The sequence below is a fragment of the Capra hircus genome, chromosome 21 (genome assembly GCF_001704415.2).
Source record: "Capra hircus breed San Clemente chromosome 21, ASM170441v1, whole genome shotgun sequence".
Classification (NCBI taxonomy): domain Eukaryota; kingdom Metazoa; phylum Chordata; class Mammalia; order Artiodactyla; family Bovidae; genus Capra; species Capra hircus.
In genome coordinates, this window is record NC_030828.1 from 23853896 (window position 1) to 23881296 (window position 27401).

Consider the following 27401-nt stretch of genomic DNA (forward strand, 5'->3'; position numbering starts at 1 on the left):
TTTCCACAAAATGTTACAGAAAAACCCAGACAAACTTTTTGGCCAGCTGAATATCCATGGTGTTATCCATCTTGTAAAGAAAAGATTTAGGACCTACAGGTCAGCTACCACACCTCTAGATTGCCTGCTCTTTGACAATTCTGTCCCTCTGAAATTAATGCAAAAAGCCTAGTCCTGGGTGGTCTTTTTCAATTTGAGATCCAGAGAACTACAGTATTTTTGAATTTTTTATGGTGAGTTTCCATTGCTGACATAATCTGAAAAATTAATCTAAGCATGTTATGGCTCAGCTGAGGGGTGGAGGGAGGGACATCTGACAGCCAAACGGTGCCCCTGTTCCCTTTTGTATTTATGTTGCTGATTGTTTTCAAGTTGACGGGTTACCCAAAGTGATGGGTTTTACTTTCAAGGAAATCTTTCCCAAACCAGAGTGCAAGTTCTCAGATTTTGAGCATTATTGCAAGGGAACATTTCCAGAAGGTCCTCTTCCCAAGGTCAAACATATCCAACCTCAATTTTTAATACCCTTTTCATCACAAAATTATTCTATTAAATGATTTAACATGAACAACTTTAAGGTGTAATGCAAATTACTGTTTCAAACTAACACTTTATTGATTAGCATTTGTATCAATAAATAAATATTCATGTTCACATTACAGTATGTGTGTGGGTTTATGTAGGGGAAATTGAACACCTGCACATAAACATCTCCCAAGGCTGAATCCTGCAGACAGCTGTGCTCTATAAAGCAGAAAAAAGGAAAAGGTTTCCATAAGAAAATAAAGTTTCTCCATAAAAGACAAAAGTAAAGGTGCCTTATTAGTGAAGTTCTTCAAAGAAAGACAAGAAAAGAAATGATCCACGAGGCATAGAACTTGGTGGTCGCTTATTCAGTGTGAGTCTTGAGTATATTCATTCCCTAATCTTTTCCATTTATTAAAACTGCCCCCACCCTTCAAAGTATCCCAGTATTGTTAGCCACTCCCCCTGAGTGACCCTTCCTCACTATTTAGAAAGAATATTTATCATGTTTTAATGATCAAAGTATTGTACAGTCATCTGTAGAAATCCTAGAGAATATACTTAAAAGAAAATTTTAAACATCCATAATTCTGTAGTCCAAAGATAACCACTGTTAACAGCTTGGGGTATTTCTTGGTGTTTTTGTTTCTGTCCACATATGAAAAAAATTGGAGACTTCTATCATTTTGTGACCCAATCTTACAATCTATGGATATAATGTTAATGTTTCCCATGTTATTTTGAAAGTGCACATATAATAAAAATTTTGTAATAGTCCATGTTAGAAATCCCATAATTTATCCAACCATTTCCTTATGGTTTAATATTCAAATTGTTCCTGGTTGTCACATATTATGAATAATGATGAGATCAATGTAATTTTGCATAAAACTTAAAAAAAAAAACTTAAAATATTCCCTTGACTAATTCCCAGAAAAGACATAAGTTGGCTAAAAGTAAACATATTTTTAAGGCTCCGAATAAAGATGACAAAACTGCTTATCAAAAGCATTGCACGTATTATTATTCACTAGCATCACATATGGAGAAGGCAATGACAGCCCACTCCAGTGTTCTTGCCTGGAGAATCCCAGGAATGGGGGAGCCTGGTGGGCTGCCGTCTCTGGGGTCACACAGAGTCGGACACGACTGAAGTGACTTAGCAGCAGCAGCAGCAGCATCACATGGCCTGACTTTTTGTGTCACAACTGCCAGCACGAGGTTTTCATATTGTTCCTTTTTTAAAGTAAAGTTGGGGGGGATGCTATGTGGTCATTGCTTGGATTTACATTTTATTGATTACAAGTAAAATGGGGTTTTTCCACATGAGTTAACAGGTTTTTTGCTTTCCTTTTAGAGGAATAAATTATTTTCCTTTACTATTTTCTTTACTTTTTCTTACAAAGTATTTTACACAGTATTTTACCATAATTTGTATGTTATTTCCCTTTAACTTTTCATTTGAATGATTTTCAGTAAATACTCATTTTTAAGCCTTCCTAATAGTCAAACCTACCAATACACTCTATTTTCCATTCATTCTAAGTTTCTCCATTAGAAATTTGAGAAACATTTACTTTTACAGTCTTATTATATTTTTATGGTTTAATTTTTATTTAACTCTTCAATCCATATGGAATTTATTTTGGCATATGGAAAAGACTTTAAATTAACTTTCTCTAAATAGTTAACTGACTGTTCTATACCACATGTTGAATATAGTAAATGTGTACATTTACTGAAAGTATTTGAGACTATAAGTTTACCTCTCAGTATAAATTGTAGTTAATTATGATTTTTTGATACAGTATTCTCTTTTTGGTTATTTCCTACAAAGTGTGTAATTATATTTCTCATGTCCTCTTTGGCCAATAATTGCTTTAGGAGAATATTTTTAAATGTCCAAGAGTTTATACTTTTTGTCTTAAAAACATCCTGTCTTAATGTTTATTTGATTTATTTAGATTCAGAGAACTTGGGCTACATTCATCTCAATATGCTAATTTTTCTACATTTGCATTTCCTAAATTCTAAGATGCTGCTTCTCACTTTTTAAAAAAAATCAGAATGCAATATAATTAACACATATATTAGCAATATCTGTGGATTTTCTTCACAAAATCTTTTAGTAAATCAAAAGTGACTTATAGCATTTATTTAACTTCCCTTCCACTCAATCTCTTCTGCCATTTGTGAGTATATATTAATAGGTTAGCTCTCTGAGATCTGTATAACATAGCTACCATCTTCTTCTCATCAATTTTATTACCCTGTCCTCTTCCTCTGTTACTAAGTTTCTGAAATTTATTTTCATAATTCAATTTTCTGTGAAACCAGAATACTTAATACTGACTACACCTTGATTTCTTTGACACTGTGTGTGTTTGCTCACCCACTCTTTGTGGCCCCATGGACTGTAGCCTGCCAGGCTCCTCTGTCCATGGGATTCTCTGGGCAAGAATACTGGAATGGGTGCCATTTCCTACTCAAGGAGATCTTCCCAACCCAGAGATCAAACTGACATTGATGAACAAGGATTTGGGGAGAGGGGAGGAAGCAGAGGAGGATGTTCTAAGCAACCGGGACAATTTGTATAAAGACACAGATGGAGAAGAGCCACATGAATGGACACACAAAAGCTTCATTAATAAATCCAGGCCTAGACTTCCCTGGTGGTCCAGGGGTTAAGAATCCACCTGCCAATGCAGAGGACGGGGGTTCGATCCCTAGTCAAGGAACTAAGATCCCGTGTGCCACAGGGCAACTAAGCCCATGTGCAGCAACTACTGAGCCTGAGAGACACAACTAAGACTTGACACAGCTAAATAAATAAATTTTTTTTTTAGGTTTTGGCTTTTTTTCCCAAACTTATTTATTTTTAATCAAAGGAAAATTGCTTCACAATCCGGTACTGGCCTCTGCCATAGGTATACATGTGTCCCCTCCACCTTTAACTTCCCTCCCACTTCCCACCCATTCCCACGCATATAGGTTGTTATAGAACCCTGGTTTGAGTTCCCCAAGTCATACAGTGAATTCCCAATGGTTATCTATTTTACACATGGTATATGCTTCCATGTTACTCTCTCGAAAAACCCAGGCCTGGAAATTTATTGGAAGACAACGCCAAGAGAATGTCCAGATGGGACACCCCTAACAGCTACACTCTTGTTCCCCACTGGCTCTTGGAATGACCCACCAAGCACAGTAGCCAGCAGCACCTTAACCTCAGGTCCACTGATCTCAACTGCTAACTCCAGCCCAACAGAAATGTCCGGGTTGGAAAGCTGAGTGACCACCTGTCCCAGTTTGCCTGGATGATTTCAGCCCCAAGAAAACTGGGACAGTTGGTCACCCTACGAAAGTGGACATGAGATACTTTTATATTAAAAGTATCATAAAAGGTTAGATAGAAAATAACACTAGAGACACTTTTAAAGATATTTATGATTTCTTTATTTGGCTGTGCTGGGTCTTAGTTGTGGCATGTGGGATCTTAGTTCCCTAACCAGTACCCCATGTCCCCTGCATTGACAACATGGAGTCTTAGCCGCTGGACCACCAAGGAAGTCTCTGTGGACACTTTCAAGGTACTTTTCCAGCTGGTTTTGGGCAACCATGGCGCCAGAACCACCCGCGTACCACCTGAACAGCCCTCAAGAGGCCTCTGCTACCCAAAGTCCACATCCAAGAAATACTGTCCAGAGTGATACAGCCTCAAGCACGAGCAGGCAAAAGCATCCGTGGAATGACCCAAACCTCCCAGAGCTTTAGCCCCCCAAGAACCTCTTTGCAAGCCATGCCTGTACTTTTGTGCTGTAGGCCAAGACTTGCCCAACCAAAAACAACATTTCCAAACTCCAAATCAGCCAATCAAAACATAATGCTTAAAATCCCTCATGATAGGGTATAAATTCCACTATTGCCTGGACATCTAGCCCTTCCAACTTCAGCTTGCATAGAGTCAGCAAAGTCTTTTCTGGCCTGACATGGCTCTCTCACCCAGCCAGTGAATCCACTCACCTTTGTCTTATAGCTCTCTCCATCTCTGTTCTTCCTCCTTGACAAGAGAAAGAAATAACCTGCTTCCATCCTGCCACAGCCAGTCTTCTACCTGCCACTTACTCCCCATCCTCATAGCAAGCCCGAAAGGCCAGCTTCCTGGCCCTAGCCCTGCCTTGGTCCAAGACAGCAGACACCACTAAAATCCACTCACATTGTTATGCCTGAAGCAGAAGAGACCACAGTAGATTGTGAACCCTGACATTCATTTAAAAGAAACTTATATTTGTAGCAAAGAAGAGAGGCCCAATGGCTTTTGTGTGTGTGTGCCAATAGAGTTTTATTTACAAAAACTTAAGAGTAGGGCAGGTTTTGACCTGTAGGCAGTACTTTGTAGGCTACTGATTTAAGTGACTTGTTCAAGGTCATAGGTCTGATGAGTATCAGAATTTGGATAGAATTCAGATCTCCTGACTTCCAATGTGTTTTTCCATTCCACTATGTTGTTGCCTTTATAATTTATTTTGTATTCATTACACACTACCTTGTTTTATTATTAATCTTATATGGCTACTTATGATATTTTGGTAGTCCAAGAGGCAGTGGACATCCAAGGACTGAGGGTGACACAGTAGAGCGATTAGAAGTAACCTAGTCTCAAAGCGCTTGAAGACCTAGTACATCCTGGGCAGGGACAGGTCAGACCTCAGAGAGAAGAGAAATCTGGGCACAGGCAGCAAGGGCTGCACTGGAAACTGTTTGGAACTTCAATGTCTTGTATCTACCATTTAACTCATCTGATGAATGTAATTTGAAAAATTACCCAGTATCCCAAAAATGAGTCAAAGAAGACAGCATTAGAAGGGGAAAATGTCTGCATGGTTCAAAAGCTCAACTGACTCTCCATTAACCAATCTTTCTCTTTAATGCTTGAGAATGAGCTGATGCGCAAAAAACTCCACGATAATGAAATTCAGAGTGCACGTATACCAAAGTGAATCAGAGCAGCACGTATGGCTACGTGCGCAGTATTCATGTATCTGCAATGTGCCTGAATTAGGAATCAAGCACAAGTCATTCCAATTAATGTGTTCCTGTCTTCTAGCATTGATCTAATGAGAAAGCAAGCTCGTGGTCTAATTCTTTGGAATACTGAAGGAGCCTAACTACATTTGACCAAGATTACTCACTAACAAAGGAATGAACTATTCAAACTCAAATGGCTCGCTGCTTAAAAACATTATACACACACGCCAGAAACAACAATGAAAACTCTCCTATGCAGAGAACATGTGAGCTGCCCATTTAGATCCCCAGAGACACTGGCAATGTCCTATAGGTACAAGGGTCGTGTCCATCTCCCTTCATGAGAAACTTCAGAAGCTGGTATATACTTCCCAAGTTAAAAACTATTATATGAATAACTTGGGAACATCAAGTGATATTTCTGAGGCCTGCCAACAGTTTAACCACAATGAAGCTCCCGGCCAAGATATTCATGAAAAGTTCAGAAGAAGTTACTTTGAGAAAGATGGACTCGCAGCAAACAGATTTCTTGTCCTTAGAAAGAATACATAAATCAACACTCAAACAAGCAAAATGAAAATCCAGTTTGTTCATAATCATTGAAGAAAAAAGACATTTAGAAGTTTAGAAAGAAGACTCCACAAAGAGTTCATTATTAACAAGTTATTGTTACGATGCATATTAAAAATTCATTCAAACATTGCTCTCATACTTTTTCTTCCCACAGATTAGAAGTAAAAAATGTCTTAACTGAGCTGCAGGGCAAAAAACAGACACTTGGCTTTGCTACTTCTTTACGGTGTGACCTTGGGTAAGACACTGTTCCTCTCCAAAGCTCCACTTCCTCACCTGAAAAAACAGAATCCCTAAACTTCCTTCCAACTCTGTCAGTCTATAATTCCAGGGCCGCATATCCTCTCTGCTGATGGAAACAGTAGAGAAAATACAAACTGAAGTAGCATTTTGCGACAAGAAATCATACAAGTAGGCAAAGAGTTAACCTGACTCCAAAGATGACGTTATTCTGATTTTTGACAGAGAATTTTACAATCATAGAGTTTTACAGATGTAGAATGATCAAACTCTGAATTTGACTTCAGGAAAGGAAATGGAATTTTTGAAAATAATGCTGTCTAAGAGGGGGTACGGAGGAAGGAGATGATAGAAGTCTGACTTTAAGAGCTAAAGGAGGAGGAAAAAGCAGCAGGAGAAAATAAGAATTAGGAAATCAAGTAGTCACTGAAAGCAGTGGTAGATGACAGCATAGGTGACAGTGATTTTAACTTGAAAAAAAAAATCTTGAATCCACTTAAATGTGGGCAGAAAGAGACAAAATAAATACCAGATCAGTCAGTGACAGATGGTGACAGGGAAGAAGAGATGATGGGTAGAAACAGTGTAAAAGGATCTCTGCAGGGGACTTCTCTGGCTGTCCAGTGGTTAGGACTCCATGCTTCCAATGCAGGGGGTTCAGGTTCTATCCCTGATGGGAAGCTAAGATCCCACATGCCTTGAAGCCACAAAACCAACAAAATATAAAAGGGCCTCTGCAACACAAAATCCAGGTGGTTCTCTCCCAAATGTCCATAAGCTTACATTAAAACTTACCCTAGGTTAATTAAGCTCCAATACTTTGGCCACCTGATGCCAAGAGCCAACGCACTGGAAAAGACCCTGATTCTGGGGGAAATTGAGGGCAGGAGGAGAAGGGGGCGAGAGAGGATGAGATGGTGGGGTGGCATCACCGACTTAATGGACATCAGTCTGAGCAAACTCTACGAGACAGTGAAGGACAGGGAAGCCTGACGTGCTGCAGTCCATGAGGTTACAAAGAGTCAGACACAACTCAGCAACTGAACAACAAATAGTTAATTCCAAATTCTCAAGGAGTTAAGAATGAGCTCATGAGGCAGCCCATGAATTTGAAATTATTCCCTTGGATCTGCTGAGGTCTCCAAAGTTCTATTCACTGTGTAGTAGTGGTGATTTAGCTGCTAAGTGGTGTCCAACTCTTACAACTACGCGGACTCTAGGCCACCAGGCTCCTTTGTCCATGGGATTTCCCAGGCAAGAATACTGCAGTAGGTTGTCATCTTTTTCTCCAGGGGATCTTCCCAACCCAGGGATCAAACTCAGGTCTTCTGCACTGCAGGTGAATTCTTTACTGATTGAGCCACCAGGGAAGCCCACTGTAACAGTGGAATTCGGATTTTTAGGAAAAGAGATAATTTTGACATGAGTTTTCCAAGAGAAGCAGCTGGGTGTATCTCAGAGTGGGAGAGCCTAAAGTTTAGAATATAAGTTTCAGGTTTTTTCACATAAACATCTGTGTGTCCTTGAGTAAGTCATTTGCATGTTCAGAGCGTCTGTTTCCTTGACTCTTGAAATGCGGCATTTGAGAAAAGGCTCCACCAGCTACAAAATCCTACGACTCTCTAAGTAATAGTTTATTGCATTGCTGGCATGACTGCCTTGCTCATCACCATCATCCAGTTAACACTCTGTAATGTAGAATATTTCTGTAGTTTCGAAAAGTAGACTATTTAGGACAGGAAGGAGTTTGGAACATGAAATAGAGTCACTCTGTTTTTCAAAACAAATGAGGGGGCTTTCCTGGTGGCTCAATAGTAAAGAATCCGCCTGCCAGTGCAGGAGACATGGGTTCCTTCCCTGGTTCAGGAAGATCCCACATGCCACAGGGCAACTAAGCCCGTGCGCCACAACTGCTGGGCCAGAGCCCTAGAGCCCAGTGCTCTGCAGCAAGAAGCCACCACAATGAGAAGGCTGTGTACCGCACCTAGAGAGCAGCCCCTGCTCATGGCAACCAAAGAAAAGCCCGCACAGCAACAAACACCCAGCACAGCCAAAAATACTCCTTTTTAAAAAAAATGAGGACTCTGCGGTCCAAAGATACTGAATGACTTTGTTAAATTACAAGCCAGTAAGTGGCAGAAGCAAGACAAAGGCTGCCTGACTAGTCCTGCCTGCACCAAAATGCATGGCTACCAGTTGGCTTCAGGATGCCCTACTTCACTAGAAGCTGCCCCAGTCCCCTTATAACCCATAGTGCGCCTTTTGGGTGACTCATTAAACACAGCCTACATCACAGCTGGGCTTTACTGGCCTCAGGGCTCTTAGTTTTCCAGACATCTAATCCAGGGGATATTGGAAGAGTGACCTGAAGGTCATCATGAAAATACACCAGAATCGAGTACACTTTAAAAAGTTCTACAGGGTCATCGAAGACAACAAGTATCCACACTGTCTGCCCACTTCCCATTTTATCAAATGAGTATTTGATAGGCGGAAGTTCCTGGTGAACCCAGTCCTGACCCACAACTTCAGGAACCAGACAGCAGCCTCCACAGCATAAGCACTTTGTCACTCTGGCTTCAGGCTGCTGGAACAGTGGGATGGCTGCCCTGAAAACCTCTGAGAGACAACCTGGGGATTTCTGTGTAGGAGTGATGCTGCCTGCCACGCAATGTGCTGCCACCTACTCTGAGATGAGACAGTTGGTTGCAGAGAACACAAGGTACAGACATCGGATCCAGCAACCTGGTTGTACCTCTCAGATACCATAATGTGGGAAAGAAGTTGAACACAGATGAGTATGTGCTGTATGAGCCCATCAAAACTGGGTCATTTGTAAAGACGTGGATGGACCTAGAGTCTCTTATACAGAGCGAAGTTATAAGTGAGAAAGAGAAAGACAAATATTGTATATTAACATATATATCTAGGAAGATGGTACAGATAAACCTCTTTGCAGGGCAAGAATACAGACAGCGACATGGAGAATAAACAAATGGACATTAAGTGGGAAAAGAGGAGTGTGAAATAAACTGGTAGATTGGGATTGACATACATATTCTATTGATACTACATATAAAATAGATAACTAATGAGAACCTACTGTTTAGCACAGGGAACTGTACTCAGTGCTCCGTAGTGACCTAAATGGGAAGGAAATCCAAAAAAGAGGGAGTATACTTATATGTAGCGCTTCCCTGGTGGCTCAGCGGTCAAGAATCCACCTGCAATGCCAGAGACGCAGGAGACTCAGGTTCAATCCCTGGGTCAGGAAGCTCCCCTGGAGGAGGGCATGGCAACCCACTCCAGTATTCTTGCCTGGAGAATTCCATGGACAGAGGAGTCTGGTGGGCTACTGTCCATGGGATCGCAAAGAGTCGGACACAACTGAAACAACCGAGCATGCATGCACATGTATACATATGACTGATTCACTGCTGTACAGCATAAACTAACACAACATTGTAAGGCAATTATATCCCAATTTTTAAAAAAAACAGAAAAAATAAAAACCAAAATGAACCTATAACAGTGATAGAAGTCAGACTAGTGATTACTTCCTGGGTGAGAGATACAGAAGGGGTCCATGGAGCTTCCTGGGGTGGTGTAATGTTTAATTGCTGGATCTGCGTGGTAGTTACACAGGCATCAGTTCAGTTCATATCAGCTCAGTCGCTCAGTCATGTCCGACTCTTTGTGACCCCATGAATCGCAGCACGCCAGGCCTCCCTGTCCATCACCAACTCCTGAAGTTCACTCAGACTCACGTCCATTGAGTCTGTGATGCTATCCAGCCATCTCATCCTCAGTCGTCCCCTTCTTCTCCTGCCCCCAATCCCTCCCAGCATCAAAGTCTTTTCCCAGTGAGTCAACTCTTCACATGAGGTGTCCAAAGTACTGGAGCTTCAGCTTTAGCATCATTCCTTCCAAAGAAATCCCAGGGCTGATCTCCTTCAGAATGGACTGGTTGGATCTCCTTGCAGTCCTAGGGACTCTCAAGAGTCTTCTCCAACTCCACAATTCAAAAGCATCAATTCTTTGGCGCTCAGCCTTCTTCACAGTCCAAACCTCACATCCATACATGACCACTGGAAAAACCATAGCCTTGACTAGACAGACCTTAGTCGGCAAAGTAATGTCTCTGCTTTTGAATATACTATCTAGGTTGCTTATAACTTTTCTTCCAAGGAGTAAGCGTCTTTTAATTTCATGGCTGCAATCACCATCTGCAGTGATTTTGGAGCCCCAAAAAATAAAGTCTGACACTACTTCCACTGTTTCCCCATCTATTTGCCATGAAGTGATGGGACCGGATGCCATGATCTTCGTTTTCTGAATGTTGAGCTTTAAGCCAACTTTTTCACTCTCCTCTTTCACTTTCATCAAGAGACTTTTTAGTTCCTCTTCACTTTCTGCCATAAGGGTGGTGTCATCTGCATATCTGAGGTTATTGATATTTCTCCCAGCAATCTTGATTCCAGATTGTGTTTCTTCCAGTCCAGAGTTTCTCATGATGTACTCTGCATATAAGTTAAATAAGTAGGGTGACAATATACAGCCTTGATGCACTCCTTTTCCTATTTGGAACCAGTCTGTTGTTCCATGTCCAGTTCTAACTGTTGCTTCCTGGCCTGCATACAGATTTCTCAAGAGGCAGGTCAGGTGGTCTGGCATTCCCAGCTCTCTCAGAATTTTCCACAGTTTCTTGTGATCCACACAGTCAAAGGCTTTGGCATAGTCAATAAAGCAGAAATAGATGTTTATCTGGAACTCTCTTGCTTTTTCCATGATCCAGCGGATGTTGGCAATTTGATCTCTGGTTCCTCTGCCTTTTCTAAAACCAACTTGAACATCAGGAAGTTCACAGTTCATGTATTGCTAAAGCCTGGCTTGGAGAATTTTGAACATTACTTTACTAGCGTGTGAGATGAGTGCAATTGTGCAGTAGTTTGAGCATTCTTTGGCATTGCCTTTCTTTGGGATTGGAATGAAAACGGACCTTTTCCAGTCCTGTGGCCACTGCTGAGTTTTCCAAATTTGTTGGCATATTGAGTGTAGCACTTTCACAGCATAATCTTTCAGGATTTGAAACAGCTCAAATGGAATTCCATCACCTCCACTAGCTTTGTTCGTAGTGATGCTTTCTAAGGCCCACTTGACTTCACATTCCCAGGATGTCTGGCTCTAGATAAGTGATCACACCATTGTGATTATCCGGGTTGTGAAGATCTTTTTTGTACAGTTCTTCCGTGTATTCTTGCCATCTCTTCTTAATAACTTCTGCTTCTGTTAGGACCATACCATTTCTGTCCTTTATCGAGCCCATCTTTGCATGAAATTTTCCCTTGGTATCTCTAATTTTTTTGAAGAGATCTCTAGTCTTTCCCATTCTGTTCTTGCATAAAGATATTTAAAGACTGGTCAACTTCTACACTTCAGATATGGATGTCATTTACTATACGTATGTTATACTTAAATAAACAATGAATTTAACATATTGTGTGCAGACCCTTGATATGAATGGAGAGTATGCGTCTTCCTTTTCTTTTCCATGAGAGTATCTAAGATTCTCTGAATTGAATCTTCACAAATAATATTACTAGCAATAACAATAGCTACATGAAGTACTTTTATGCATCAGAACCTGTGCAGACAGACATAGGAATTGCCTGAATTATCTCCTTTAATTCTTAAAACATTTCCGTGAGGTTGACCAATACCATCATATATCTCACAGAAGACAAAACTAAGGCACAGAGAAGTGAAGCAACTTGTCCAAAGTCACACAGCAAGTAAAATATCAGAACTGAAATTCAAACCCAAAGCAGTGTGACTCCTAAGTCCATGTTCTTAACTTTTCATCACATTTGATGGTATGTTGCAGGAAGGGGGAAATTTTCAAACTGAGGAATATTTTATCTAACTTTTCTCTGACATTACAGTGCAGTTTGCATACTCAGCATGAAGAGGAAAGAGGATCCAGGCTTGGGCCGATAGGTTAACAATTCTCTAGTTGATTACATTCTTGAGATTCATTCAACAGATACACCTAGTTTGGTAAAAATGCCTTTTTTTTTTTTGCCTTTAATAGCAGAGGGTAGGTGCTATTATTGGCTTGTTATAGTTTGACTTTGTTCCTTCAGTGAAAAGAAACTCAGTGGGAGCAACACAGAATGTTTTCACAGGCTATCCACTGGGCCCTCCGGAACACTATGTCCTAGGACAGAATTTCCACTGTGTGCCACATGCTTTTAAGGTCTGCCTTAGGCTTTTTGGAAAGACTGAAGGGGCTTACTTTCCTCTTCAGATAGCTTTTATATTGTTATGATATTAAATATAATTTATCTGTAGAAGCTGGAGAAAGCATTAACCACTCTTTAATTAAAAAACACAAAGCTCATGATTTTCTAGACATCCTCTTCTATCCTTTACTGGCTCCTCAATTAGTTTCTCTGAAGCTTTCCTATGAAAATCTATTAAATCATTAATTTCTCGATTAAAAGGAGACATAAATCATAGCTGAAGCTCCAACACTCTGGCCACCTGACACGAAGAGCTGACTCACTGGGAAAGACTCTGATGTTGGGAAAGGTTGGGGACAGGAGAAGAAGAGGGCGACAGAGGATGAGATGGTTGGATGGCATCACTGACTCAGTGGACGTAAGTTTCAGCAAACTCCAGGAGACAGTGAAAGACAGGGAAGCCGGGTGTGCTGCGGTCCAGGGGGTTGCAAAGAGTAAGTCACGATTTAGTGACTGAATAACAACAACAAATCATAGAGCCTCTAAAAATCCATCCAGGAGAAAGGGCAGAAAGCAACTTGATGGTTTAGCCCCTCTTAGCAACCGGGCCCAAAGCGTTAACTGAGGTCTATATTATGAAAATGACTTCCCAGGTGGATCAGTAGTAAAGAATCCGCCTGCCAGTGCAGGAGATGGGGGTTCAATCCCTGGGTTGGAAAGATGCCCTGGAAAAGGAAATGGCAACCCACTCCAGCGTTCTTGCCTGGGAAATCCCCATGGACAGAGGAGCCTGGGGGACTACAGTCCGAGGGGCCACAAAAGAGTCGGACATGACTTAGCAACTAAACAACAACAACAAGGCATCAGTGTAAATCGAGAATGAGAAGGCATAGTACCGAGGGTGCAGTTTTGCTCTCTGCATCTCAGCCAAGCTCAAGTCTTGCTCTCCAGTGGGGTTTTGTGCAGTGATTTAAACACACACCCATGTGCACACAAGCACACTCACACAGAGGCAGGCATCTGTTTTCCTTTCTGGAAAATGGGCTTGAAAAAGGTAAGTTTTGGTACTGGTCAAAAAAAATTAAATAAGAGCTCAGAGGGCAATGAAAGCAAAGCTTAATCAGAAAACAGAACTTTTAGATAATTTCAGAATCACATGATGAATTTGGCAATAGCTAAATTGAACAAATTTAAATATTTATCTTAATATTTAAATATTTCCGATGAAAATCAGAGACCGTGTCTCTCAAGCCAATGCCACAACCAGAGCAGGAGCCACACCCTGAGCAGGAAGCTACTCGAAAGCACGGGCAGCCTGGGGTTTCAGGGTCCTTCCTGATGTCACGGGTCTATTGTACTAGTTGTGCTGAGGAGGAAATAGAAAGATTTTGAAGCTATTTTTGAGAAACTGTTTCCTGCAATTGGCAAATGGCAGAGCCAAAAATAGGCTCTCCAGTGAGGCTCTTACCTGGTCGTCATAGCGATACGTGAGGAACTGCTCCCCCGTCGTGTCCTCCAGAAAACTCCCCTGAGGGGAAAGTGCAAACTCAGGAAGGAAGTAGGCCCCAGGAGACTTCTCTGCTGTGGTCTGAAAGGCAAGATTGCTTGGTTACAAATAAGGCCTCAGTAAGGACCCGCAGTGGGCTTCCCTGGTGGCTCAGTGGTAAAGAATTTGCCTGCCAATGCAGGAGATGCAGGTTAGATCCCTGGCTCAGGAAAATTCCTTGGAGAAGGAAATGGCAACCAACTCCATTATTCCTGCCTGGAAAATCCCATAGACAGAGGAGCCTGGCAGTCTATAGTCCATATAGTTGCAAAAGGGTCAGACACAACTTAACAATTACACAACAATAACAAAGGACTCCCAATAGGCAGTCTCTGAAAAGGGTGAGTCTGTAAGAATCCAACCACGAACGGTTTCACCAAGAAAGGGGAAGTGCATATTTACAATAGCCAAGACATGGAAACAACCTACTTTCTTTCTGTTGTGATTGTTTGGTGAAGGAGTAAGAAACACACTTATTTTTTCCATCCTGTAACAGAAGTGCATATATCCTCTCTTGTTTTGAGTTCCTTCTTATTTAGATCACCATAGAACACTGAGCAGAATTCCCTGAGCTATACAGTAGCTTCTCGTTAGTTATCTGTTTAGGGCACGGAATATGTCTGCTGGACATGGTTCCGAAAGTGGCCCTGGGAGGAAAAGGAAGGGACGCTAAAGCCACAGCCCCTACAAAGAAAAGAAGACCCCAACACGTGTTAGCAGTGTTCCACGGAGCTCTATGTGAAATATCAGAAAAAGTAAAAAGTCTTCCTTGTATTAAAGCTTGTCACCCGTCAGTATTCATTAGTGTGGAAAAAAGAGAAGACACTTAACTATAGCTGATTACCTTCTGCTTTGTGAGCCACTGTTCTGACTTTAAATTGTATTTATAAGACTTCTACAAATAAAAGCTGGAGAGGGTATGGAGAAAAGGGAACCCTCTTGCACTGTTGGTGGGAATGTAAACTGATAGATCCACTATGGAGATTCCTTAAAACCTATGGGTAAATCTTCCATATAACCCAGCAACCCCACCATAATTCAAAAAGATACATGCTCCCCAGTATTCATGGCAGCACTATTTACAGTAGCCAGGACATGGAAGCAACCTAGATGTCCATCGACAGAGGAATGGACAAAGAAGATATGGTACATATACACAATGGAGTGTTACTCAGCTATAAAAAGGAGCAAAACTGTGCCATCCAGAGACGTGAATGGACCTAGAGACAGTCTTACAGAGTGAACTCAGAAAGAGAAAAGCAAATACAGTACATTAATGTATATCTATGGAATCTAGAAAAATGGTATAGATGACCTTATTTGTAAAACAGAAATAGACACAGACACAGAGAACAAACTTTTGGACACGAAGCAGGGAAAGGAGGGTGGGATGAATTGGAGATTGGGATTGACATATACACATTATTGATGCCATGCATAAAATAGATACCTAGTGAGAACCTACTGCATAGCACAGGGAACTCTACTCAGTGCTCTGTGGTGACCTAAATGGGGAGGAATCCAAAAAGGAGAGGACATATATATGTATAGCTGATTGAGCTTCCCTAGTGGCTCAAATGGTAACGAAGCACTCAAATGAGTCTGCCTGTAATGCAGGAGACCCAGGCTTGATACATGGGTCAGAAAGATCCCTTGGAGAGGGAACGGCAACACACTCCAGTACTCTTGCCTGGAGAAGTCCATGGACAGAGGTGCCTGTGGGGCTATAGTCCATGGGGTCTCGGCGAGTCGGACACAACTGAGCCACTAACACACACATAGCTGATCCACTGCACTATACAGTATAAGCACTATATTGTAAAACAACTGTACCCCCAATTAAAAATAAATCTTTAAAAAATCACTTTTGAGGACTAGATGAATTACTAGGAGTAGACTTCTCATCTAGCTTATGTTCCTTATCGTGTAGAAACTCAAATATATTTTCCTCCTCCTTTTGTTCCCCTCCAATCTCCAACAATCTGTGTAGTAATTTCCAAATACTGACGTTCATCTGGTTAAGAATTCACTGAGGAAATATGCATACAGATTTCTGGATCATATCTGGAAAAAATAATAAAAAAACTGAGATGGGAATAAAAACTTGCATATGAAAATCAAAGGTGAATTTGATGATAAAATTCATTTCTGTATTTCCTAGGAAGCTTGAGTATTTGTAAAAGTATTGTTTTTCTCACCAAAATAAAAACACATCTAGGTAAACCTCAGGGCCAAATTTTATATAACTACTAGAAAATAATGGATTCTATCTTAAGATAATTCATGGAAGCTGATAACCAAAATGCTCAGCAAAGATCAATAAATGTTACCTGCCTCTATTTGCTTCAGAGATCATAGAATCATAGTTTAAAATGCCTGAAGAGGCCTTAGAAGTCATCTAGGTCGAACTCCTAAATTTAGAAATGAGTGAACTAAGGCTCTGAGAGTTAAGATGCCTGCCAAACAGGCAGGAGCAGGAGCCAGTGGTGAAACCTGTTAGCAATCATGTGCAAAGACAAAGTTAGGTCATTTCACCAAAGGCTGGGGGCTGGGAGCAGCCTAAGATGATCACCCGAAACTAGCTCCCTAAATACACAAAGCCTCCCTGTATAACGGGCTTCTCAGATGCCTCAGCAGTACAGAACCCCCCTGAGGTGCAGAGGACGAAGGAAATGAGGGTTGGATCCCTGGGTTGAGGAGATCTCCTGGAAAAGGAAATGGCAACCCCTTCCAGTATTCTTGCCTGGGACAAGAGGAGGGACAATCCTAAGGACAGAGGAGCCTCACGGGCTACGGTCCATGGGGGTCTCAAAAGAGTTGGACATAATTTAGCGACTAAAACACTACAATCCTGTATGATGCTTATCTTTAGTTGACCATACAGCCAACACATATTTATTGAGCACCTACTATATGCCTGAAACTGTTCTGAGTGCTTTGGATACAATGACATACAAGAAAGATAAGGTATCTCTTTTCATGGAGGTTATACTCTAGTGGAAGAGATAGACTTTTTTAAAAAGCAAACAAATTTCTAAATATGAAAATTAAAGCTCTAAGTGCTACAAAGTAAATAAACAAGGGATATGCAAATAAAGTTGGGAGAGGGTTGTTTATATAAGAAGTGGGGTGTTAGAGAAGGCTTTTGAGATTCTCTTGGATGGCAAGGAGATCAAACCACTCAATCCTAAAGGAAATCAACCTTGAATATTCATTGGACTGATGATGAAGCGGAAGCTCCAACACTTTGGCCACCTGATGCAAAGAGCCAACTCACAGCAAAAAGACCCTGGTGCTGGGAAAGACTGAAGGCCAAAGGAGAAAGGAGGAGACAGAGGATGAGATGGTTGGATGGCATCACCGACTCACTGGACGTAAGTTTGAATAAACTCCAGGAGACAGTGAAGGACCGGGAAGCCTGGTGTGCTGCAGTCCATGGGGTCGCAAAGAGTCGGACACGACTAAAGTGTTAACACGCAGGCACATACTAGGTCCCAGGGATGCCTGGCTCCAAAATCACCATCCGTTTATCCCCATCATCTTCTCCAACCCTCCCCACCCCAGCCCCCTTCAGCTGTCTCACCTCCGAGCTGGCTCTCCTTCCTGGGCTCCTCTGCAGCTGCCCCACCACTGAAAAACACATGCTGCCACAAGTACTCCCACGTGGCTGCTTTCTGCAGCAAGGGGGGCTGTCCTAAGCCTCTGTGATCAGAGCATTTGTCTGCTGTGCTTCTTCTACGCTACTAACAACAACTACAAACATTTCTTAAGCTCCAATGAGCCTTTTTTTTTTTTTTTTGGAAATTCGATTGGGTAAAATGATATGTGTTTGCCTTACATTTTGTTCACTGTATTCCTATTCCAGGCTTCTGCCTCTCCCCAAAGGCATCTCAGTGCAGCATTGTGGAGGCAGTTCCAGAAGGCTGAGTGAGGGCTGTGTCTCCGTCATGTCTGTGTTCCCCATGGAGATGTCTGGTGTGATTCAGTGAGAGTCTAAGACTGATGGACACTACCTGAGCCATGCAGTAGGGGGCGAAATTTCTCGCCAAACCCATTGTGTGGGAATTAAAGGCTACCAGTTCCTGGACTAGGGCTTCCCTGATGGCTTAGACAGTAAAAAAATCTGCCTGCAGTGCAGGAGAGCCAGGTTTGATCCCAGGGTCAAGAAGATCCCCTGGAGAAGGGAATGGCTACCCACTCCAGTATTCTTGCCTGGAGAATCCCATGGACAGAGGAGCCTGGCGGGCTAAGTCCATGAGGTCTCAAAGAGTCGGACATGACTGAGTAACTAACACTTTCACTTTTCTTTTCAGCCCCTGAGCTAGACCAGATTCTCTCTAGGCTCACATCACACCCCGTGTCACTGATGGACTGATTTTACATTCACCTCTCTTGATCAAAATCCTTCCTCCCAAGTCAATTTTCAGTCCTGTGGGAGCTGATGCTGCAGCCTGGTGCAGTCCAAGTCCTCTCCATCTGTGGTGGTCAGCGTGGGCCGCCATGCTTGTGTGAAGTCTGAAGTGCTGACCTGTAGCATCCCAGGATAATGAGAGTTCAGTGCTGGAAGGGACCTTCTCAGTCATCCAATCCAGCCTGTCCCCCTCAGCAATTCTGCCCGATGCCCTGCAGCCTCTAAGCGAATACCTTTATGACAAGGAGCTTACTCCCTCAGAAGGCAACAGGGGTTTGTCAGAATCTAGCAAACTAGGGTTGGGAGAAACTGTGAGACTGAGATTGATACCACTTCCCTGGTGGCTCAGCGGTAAATAATCTGCCTATGACGCAGAAGATGTAGGTTTGACCCCTGGGTCAGGAAGATTCCCCTGGAGGTGGAAATGGCAACCCACTAGTCCAGTATTCTTGCCTGGAGAATGCCATTGGCAGAGGAGCCTGGTCGGCTACAGTCCATGGGGTCACACAGAGTCAGACACAACTGAAGCAACTGAGCATGCAAAATGCATTTATACTAGGTAACTAATGAGAACCTACAGTACAGCTCAGGAAACTCCATTCAGTGCTCTGGGGTGACCTGAATGGGAAGGAAATCCATAGGAGAGGAGATACAGGTTAAAACAAAAAATAAAAGAAATCCAGCAAACTATTCTGAAGTGGCCCATTGCTCCCCAAGGGTGGAATGAGGCACCTTTCCACTTTCTGTCATCCTCCCCTACAGCCTTCCCCTGTCTTCCCCTCCCCTCTAGCAAATGCACATATTCTAAGTTGAATTCTAAAGTCTAAACACAGCAGAATCCAGGCAGGGACCAACATTTGAGTCACAGATCTATCTAACTGGAAGAAACTTTTGCTGTTGCTGTTGTGCAGCCACTAAGTTGCTGTGCAGCCACTAAGTTATGTCCAACTCTTTGCGACCCCATGGACTGTAGCCCAGCTGCCAAGAGAAAGTTCACCCCCATCGCATCCCCCCAGCTCCCTCCATGGGGGCAGTCTTAGGAAAACCAGACTTTTCCTTAAGGAGAAATGGCTAAGTTCTCTTATGACTTCAGAAAGCAAGTAGCCTGGGCAGCAACAAACACACACTGCCATTCTCACCGGATAGGGAGCCAACTTCCTAAATGTTGGGGAGACTTGGCGGCAGGTGGCGCCTCACAGGACAGGGTGACTGAGGAGGTCAGGCCCCTTAGGCAGCAACAATTGAAGGGGGGACGGGGAGGTGAGGTGGGGGAAGAGAGGCTGGACAAGGATATGTGCAAGCTTCCCATGACACAGATCCAGAACCAAGGAGAGAAGCTGCCAAAATGCATCATCCCACCAGCCACTGTCCAAAACTGCTGAGTCACGTGGGCTGGGGGTCAGGAGGAATCCAGACGGCCCCTTCAGGGACCCAAGAATGCAGCTTACTCACCTCCCCCTCCAGCCAAAGGCTTTGGCTTTGGCAGGAGAGAGTAAGGGATGGCGATTCAAGGACAAGATTTGCGTGTCCTAGACTCCATCCATATAATCAGAGCTATGGTTTTTCCAGTAGTCATGTATGTATGTGACAGTTGGACCATAAAGAAGGCTGAGAGCCGAATAATTGATGCTTTCGGATTATGGTGTTGGATAAGACCCTTGAGAGTCCCTTGAACAGCAAGGAGATCAAACCAGTCAATCCTAAAGGAAATCAATCCTGACTATTCCTTGGAAGGACTGACGCTGAAGCTGAAGCTCCAATAACTTTGGCCACCTGATGCGAAGAGCCAGCTCACTGTAAAAGATCCCAATGTTGGGAAAGATTGAGGGGAGGAGGAGAAGGGGGCGACAGAGGATAAGATGGCTAGATGGCATCTTCGACTCAATGGACATCAGTTTGAACAAACTCTCAGAGATGGCCAAGGACCGGGAAGCCTGGTGTGCTGTAGTCCATGCAGTCTCAAAGAGTCGGACATAACTGAGCTGCTGAACAACAAGAAGCCTCCATCAATACCCTGGGTAGGACAGAGAATGTCTCTCAAGACTTGGCCAAAGGTTTAGCTGATATGATGGAAGGAGAAACAAGTGGAGAAGTAGGTGTTTCTATACAAAAGAATGGGAACTCAATATGCCTCAAAAGTCAAGTGGTCACCATTGACATTATACAGTGGGATTCCCACTGAATTTCAACAAGTCATTTTAAAGCCTTCTCCCAAGCTTGGTCTGAGCACTATAGCTGGATGTCTATCTCTCTCCAGAGCATGAACACAGCCAAGCACCATACCACTGACCTCTACAGAACTGTGGTCAATAAAGGTCAGTAAGGTTCTTTCCTAGGCTTCCCAGTGGCTCAGACAGTAAAGAATCTGCCTGCAATGCAGGAGACCCAGGTTTGATTTTTGGGTTATAAAGATCCCCTGGAGAAGGGAATGGCTACCCACTTCAATATTCTTGCCTGGAGAATCCCATGAACAGAGAAGTCTGGCAGGCTATAGTCCATGGGGTTGCAAAGAGTCAGACACAACTGAGTGACTAACACTGACTTTTCACTTTCACCTTTCAAGGCTCTTTCCTACCTGTCACTGTGAAGTCATGTCTGTAATGGAGAGCTGGACTGTACTATCCCTGATCATCCAGGCTCTCTTTGGATCTGACCCATCACCCCAGCCTGCCAAGGCTCTCTTTGGACCTTGACTCCATTTAACAAAGGTTGCATCGCTCTCTCCCCACTTCGTGTCAGCCTGAATTTGAACATGAGCTCTGCCTCCTTGTTTCAGCCACAAACACTTTGCTGGGACAAGACTGAGAATGAGGCTCTTCTCCAGGCTGGCAGGGACTTAACCAGCTTTGAGTCTCCTCATTTCAGAATCCTCAACTTGGTCACTACAGAGTCAACAAACAGACTGCAGATTCTGTAGTGACACAGACAACACATGGAAGTAAGACACTAGTTCCAAGAACTGAGACTCCAGCTGGGCTTTATAGGTCAGGACAAAAGCCAAAGGATACGAAGGCATAATCCTGAGTCACTATTTTTTTAGATTTTTTTTTTTTTACATTAACCATTTTTTAAAGTCTTCATTGAATTTGTTACATTATTGTTTCTGTTTTATTGGGGTTTTTTGTTTTTGTTTTTTTGTCATGAGGCAAACAGGAGCTTAGCGCCCCATCAGACCCATACCCCCTCTGCATTAAGAGACAAAGACTTGACCACTGGACTGCCAGGGAAGTCCCCTAAGCTACTATGGCACTGCAATTTCCTGTGACACCAGGGTTTAAAAGAGGCCAATTAAAGTCACCATCAGGAATTTGAATGCATAAGAAGTCAGTCTCAATTAACGGCAGCTAAGGTCTACAGGGAAGAGTTAGCTCCAGGATGGAAGGTGCAGACCACTCCTACAGGTGAAAGGTCCTTTATATTTTTTTCCTTTTTTTGGCTGCACTGTGTGGTATGTTGAATCTTAGTTCCCTGACCAGGGATCGAACTTCTACCCCCTGAATCCAGAGCACAGTCTTAACCACTGGACCTCCAGGGAAAGGAGTTCAGCTCAGTTCAGCTCAGTCATGTCCAATTCTTTGCAATTCCACGGACTGCAGCATGCCAGGCTTCCCTGTACATCACCAACTCCTGGAGCTTGCTCAAACTCATGTCCATCGAGCAAGTGATGCCATCCAGCCATCTCATCCTCTGCCATCCCCTTCTCCTCCTGCCTTCAATCCTTCCCAGCATCAGGGTCTTTTCCAATGAGTCCCCTTAAATGGTAATATTTGTTGAGTCTTAAAGTGTATGTTTTAAACAGAATCCCCGGACTCTGGGTCAGCCTTCAAGGAATACATTCCCTGGAGGGTCTCTGGGTGTTATTCCTCCCATCCTGGATTACACACGGGATTTTACAGTTTCTACCTTCCAAGGTCCATGAGGGAATAATCAAGTTAACCAACATTATTTAAATTCAGGATACCAAGTGCATTTTTGTTCCAAGATGCACGATGTGCATTTTGTTTCCGGAACCTGAAATGAAGGCTCAAAAAGAAACTTTCTGGATCATTTTGGTTTTTCAAGTAGGATGTCATCATCCCAAGATGTTTCACTTCATAATTAAATATGAAATATATTTACTTTACCAAGGTTGACAGGATTAGCTGAAAGAAAATGAGTTTTCACAATTATTTGAGTCTTTACAAAAAATGATACTAGGAATTTAAGGTTCCTCTTCTCTATTTACCACCAACAGACGAATCCACTGGGCTTCCCCAATGACTCAGTGGGTGAAGAACCCACATGCAATGCAGAAGGCACAGCAGATGCACGTTCAATCCCTGGTTCAGGAAGATCCCTGGGAGGAGGAAAATGGCCACCCACCCCAGTATTCTTGACTGGGAAATCACACGGACAGAGGAGCCTGGAAGCCTACAGTCCATAGGGTCATAAGAAGTCGGACATGACTGAGAGAATACATTCTCTCTATCTTACTGGGTTGAAGGGCCTATCACTTGAATAAATGCCTGAGTACAAGTACATCTCAGCTAAAATATTGGATTGGTCAAAAAGTTTGTTCGAGGTTTTCCATACCATGTTACAGAAACGCCAACACCAAGTCGTTGCAAATTTCACCTTCACTCTGAGTCACATTTTCCAAAGAAACATGAGTGGCAGACCCTTCTGGGTCCCTCCTAGTGCTGAGAGGAGGGTGATGCCTCGTGGGTGTGCATATTCGGAATGAGCTGTTCCTCGGAGAAGGTCTTTCCTTGAGTTTAAACTTATTCTATTAAGACTCTTTCACTAACTGGAATGTGGATCTTATGAACGTCACTCACAGCAGCACTCTTCCACCTGCCACTAAACACGTGGTGTAGCAGTGTTTAGTTGCTGAGCTGTGTCCCACTCTTATGCGACCCCATGGACTGCAGCTCACCAGGCTCTTCTGTCCATGGGATTTTCCAGGCAAGGGTACTGCAGTGGGTTGCCATCCCCTTCTCCAGGGGATCTTCCAGATTCCTGCATTGGCAGGCAGATTCTTTACCAGTGAGCCACCAAGAAAGTCCCACTAAACACATAGTCTCAAATTTCTCTTTCTCTCTCCTCCCATCTCCTCCCCCTACACACACACACACACACACACACTCACACATACACTCACATACACACACACACTCACATATACACACACACTCACATACACACACTCACATACACACACATTCGCACACACATACACACACACTCACATACACACACACTCACACTCACATACACACATACACACACACTCACATACACACATTCACACACACACTCACATACACACATACACACACTCACATACACACACATTCGCACTCACATACTCACACACACACACACACATCTTTAATCAGCCCTGGCAAGCAAGGCCAAAAGTAATCTGTGAAAAGATCTTGCTGGAACAGACTTCACCTTGTATTAATAGTTCCTTGAAAGGAGAAAACCTGAACATGAAATCACAATACTTCTTTATATATGTGAACCCTCTTCAGTCCTCAGCAATAGACTTGGTGCATACAAGAAAGTCAATAATTAATTGTCTTTCCTAGAAAAACCAGCATAAGTATAGGTTGCCCTTCCCACCCCACGGAGAGCCCGACATGACTGGTGTTTGAATATTCTTTCTGCCACAGAAAGGCGAGAATGCTCTGGCTGAAGACCACGCTGGCACTTCACAAGGGGTTATTTAAAAACTAGACTATTACTTTAAACGGGGAGAGGAAAGAAAGCCTGTCTGTGCCAATATACACAATATAGATCCTCTTTCCCTGGAGCCCACCCCTCCCACAAAACTGTACTTAGGAGCCCATTTTTCAAGGACTTGAAGTAAGCTCACCCATTGGAAAGAGCCTCAATCACCAAAATGTCACGTGGAAATAACTGTAAAACACCTCAGGGGAAAGAATTGGAAAATTGTATTCCCTGAACAGCACTCCACAGGCAAAGAAAAATCCAGATGGATGATCATCACAAATCTTCATCAGTTGTAAACTTCCTACCCAACTTTTTCCTTCTCCTAATCCCTCCCCTCTTCCTGGTCCAGTCACACCAGTGATCATCTGCATAGAGAAGTGATCATTTATTCGAGGAAAGTGAGCAAAACTATGGTTGTTGAGAAGTGCTGTGTGTGAGAATAATCCAGAAGGGAAAGTGCCATGGAGAAGGGAGGTGTTTCCTGGGAGAATCTCTGTAACTCCCTCCCCAGCATCATCATGTCCACCCTATCAGGGGTACAAGGCTGAGGGAGGACCAGTCTCGGGCGGATCCAGTCTGGGAAGTGGAATCTACCCTTTGATCTCAAAGTGAAATATATATTTTTCCCACAGCCCCTTCCCCATTGACACTCATGATTACCTCCCTGGCAGAGAAAAGGCATCTTTACTTTTTAAATAGAGTACAAATCACTATTTTACTTCACCCTAAATGGCAGGAGGAGGGGACTCCCCAAAACATTGCTGTCCAGATACTTCTTGATGGTATGTTCAGGGTCAACATACAGTTTGTTGAGCACCTACTAGGCCCTGAGGCTGTAGCAGACAGAAATCACTTTTCTCAAGAAGTTCATATTCTAATTAGGGGAAACAGAAAATGAACATAATATATAAGTTGTACAATGTCCCATGGCTTCCCAAGTGGCATGGTGGTGAGGAACCCACCTGCCAGTGCAGAAGATACAAGAGATGTGGGTTTGATCCTTCGGTCGGGAAGAGCCCCTGGAGAAGAGGAGGGCAAGCTACTCCAGTATTCTTGCCTGGGAAATCCCACGGACAGAAAAACCTGGTGGGCTACAGTCCATGGGGTCACCGAGAATTGGATGTGACTGACCACGCACGCATGGCACGGCATGGCATGGCATAATATCATACAGGAAAAAGAAGGTGGACGTGCCGGAGGGGTATACATTGCAATGGCTCTTCGTTTTATTTAAGGTTTTTCTTTTCATGTGGATCATTTTAAAGTTTTTATTGGATTGATTTGTTATTAATATGGTATTGCTCCTGGTTTTTATGTTTTGGCTCTACGGTGTCAGGGCACGTGGGATCTTAGCCCCCCAAACAGGGATCAAACCTGCCCTCCCCTGCATTTAAAGGCGAAGTCTCAACCACTGGACCCACTGGACCACCAGGGAAGTCCCTGCAGTTTTAAATAGAGTGGTCAGGATAAGGGGGGCAAGGTAGGGGAGCGTTTCTTAGGGAAACACTTCTTATTTTCCACTTTTCCAAACACACGAGTTGGAGCCTGCCCTTTTCCTTGCAGGCATCGCAGCGTTGACTCTCTCTAGGAACCTAGGATCTGCCAGGCTCTGGAGTCATTTGCTTCTACCTACAGCAGCGCTGTGACGCTTTGCTCCTTGGCCCCAAGTGCCTGTCTGCCTCCACAGCTCTCCGACTCCAGCCAGGCCAGGCCTCATCCCTCCTCTCTGGCTGTTCCAATGTCTCCTGCACCCAGCGAGCCACAGCCCACCCTGCCCAGGCCCCAAGAGCACAAGTTCAGGCCTAAATAGGCAGAAAACACCGTTACTGGACAACAGATTGATTACATGGGCACAGTGTCTTTGTTGCCAACGTCAGAATCCAACGCTAAGCATAATGCAAATCAGTGTGTGTCCCAAGACATGAACTTGTATAAGCCCATCAGTGAGAGAGGAAAAGGAAGGAGGGAAGGGAGGCAGGGGAGAGAGAGGGAGAGAAAGGCAGGGACAGAAGGGAGGAAGGAAAAGAGGGAGGGAGTGGAAGAGAGAGAGTGCGCAGGAGACAGGGAAGGAGGGAGACAGGAAGGGAGGGAGAAAGAGAGAAGAATGGAAGGAAGGAGGGAGGAAGGGAGAGAGAGAGGATGAGAAAGACAAGGAGGGAGGGAGGGAGGGAGGGAGAGAGGAAGAAGGAAGAGAGGGATGGAGAAAGAAAGGAGGAAGAAAAGGAGGAAAGAGAAAGAAATGGAGGAAAGGGAAAAATGTTACCAGTGCTTCCCCATTTGGCAACAAGACATCACCCAACCTGACAGAGTCCAGAAACACATCGGGGACACAGTCATGTTTATTCAAGGTCTTTCTCACCCTCATTGCTTTCTTTCTTTCAGGAAACAGCTCGTCTATGCAGCTGAAATCCTACAGGCTTTCAAAACGCAGGCTTCCAAGAGAAGAAAAAGACAGAAATGTGCTGTTTGCATATACTCCCCAAAACATTTATATTCATCCTAAGCCAGTTTGTTTTTCTAAGCTCAGCAGGGCAGGAAGTCTTCAGTGCTAACACGTCAGCAGAGCTGCCAGATTTGCCTTTTGGATGCTCCTGCCTTTCAGAATTCTTAAACAAGCAAGGCGATAGGAAGATGGTGATTTATAGTCAGGATGTCTCTGCTCCCTGTGTAGAATATGGCATCAATCGAATTCCCATAAACTATCCAAAAATACTGGGGGTTTAGCATCAAATGGTAAAGACTTCTTGAAAACCCAAAGTCATGCTTTTATAAAATTAAGATGCTAACATTAATCCCAACAATTCAATGGTTAACAAAGCTATACTGGAGGCATACATCAGAAGAAATTGTAACAAACAGATTATCTTCTGTTCTTTTTTAAAAGGAAAAAGGCAAACTATAGTGTTTGTTCCAAGCAGGACATTGGCTGAGACACAGGTTTGGGGATTTGAGTTGGTATATTTTTAAGGTATAATTTTAATTTTTTAATGATGTATGGAATGATAGTAATTTTCTTTTGCAGGCTTAAAAACACAACCCCATCGTTCCACATTTGTTTGACATGAAAATGTCACTGAGGTTTAAATCCTGAATAAACATAGGATTAGTTTTACGAACA

General features: G+C 43.2%; 1 protein-coding gene across 4 annotated transcripts in view; it reads right to left on the reverse strand.

The window, feature by feature from the left end:
- ADAMTSL3 (ADAMTS like 3) overlaps positions 1–27401 on the reverse strand; it is a 371527-nt gene that overhangs the window by 294283 nt on the left and 49843 nt on the right. For all 4 annotated transcript variants that reach the window (XM_018066193.1, XM_018066194.1, XM_018066196.1 and 1 more), the window contains exon 3: positions 14077–14196. In XM_018066193.1, the coding sequence (XP_017921682.1) occupies positions 14077–14196 (120 nt within the window). The remainder of the gene's footprint in view (positions 1–14076; positions 14197–27401) is intronic.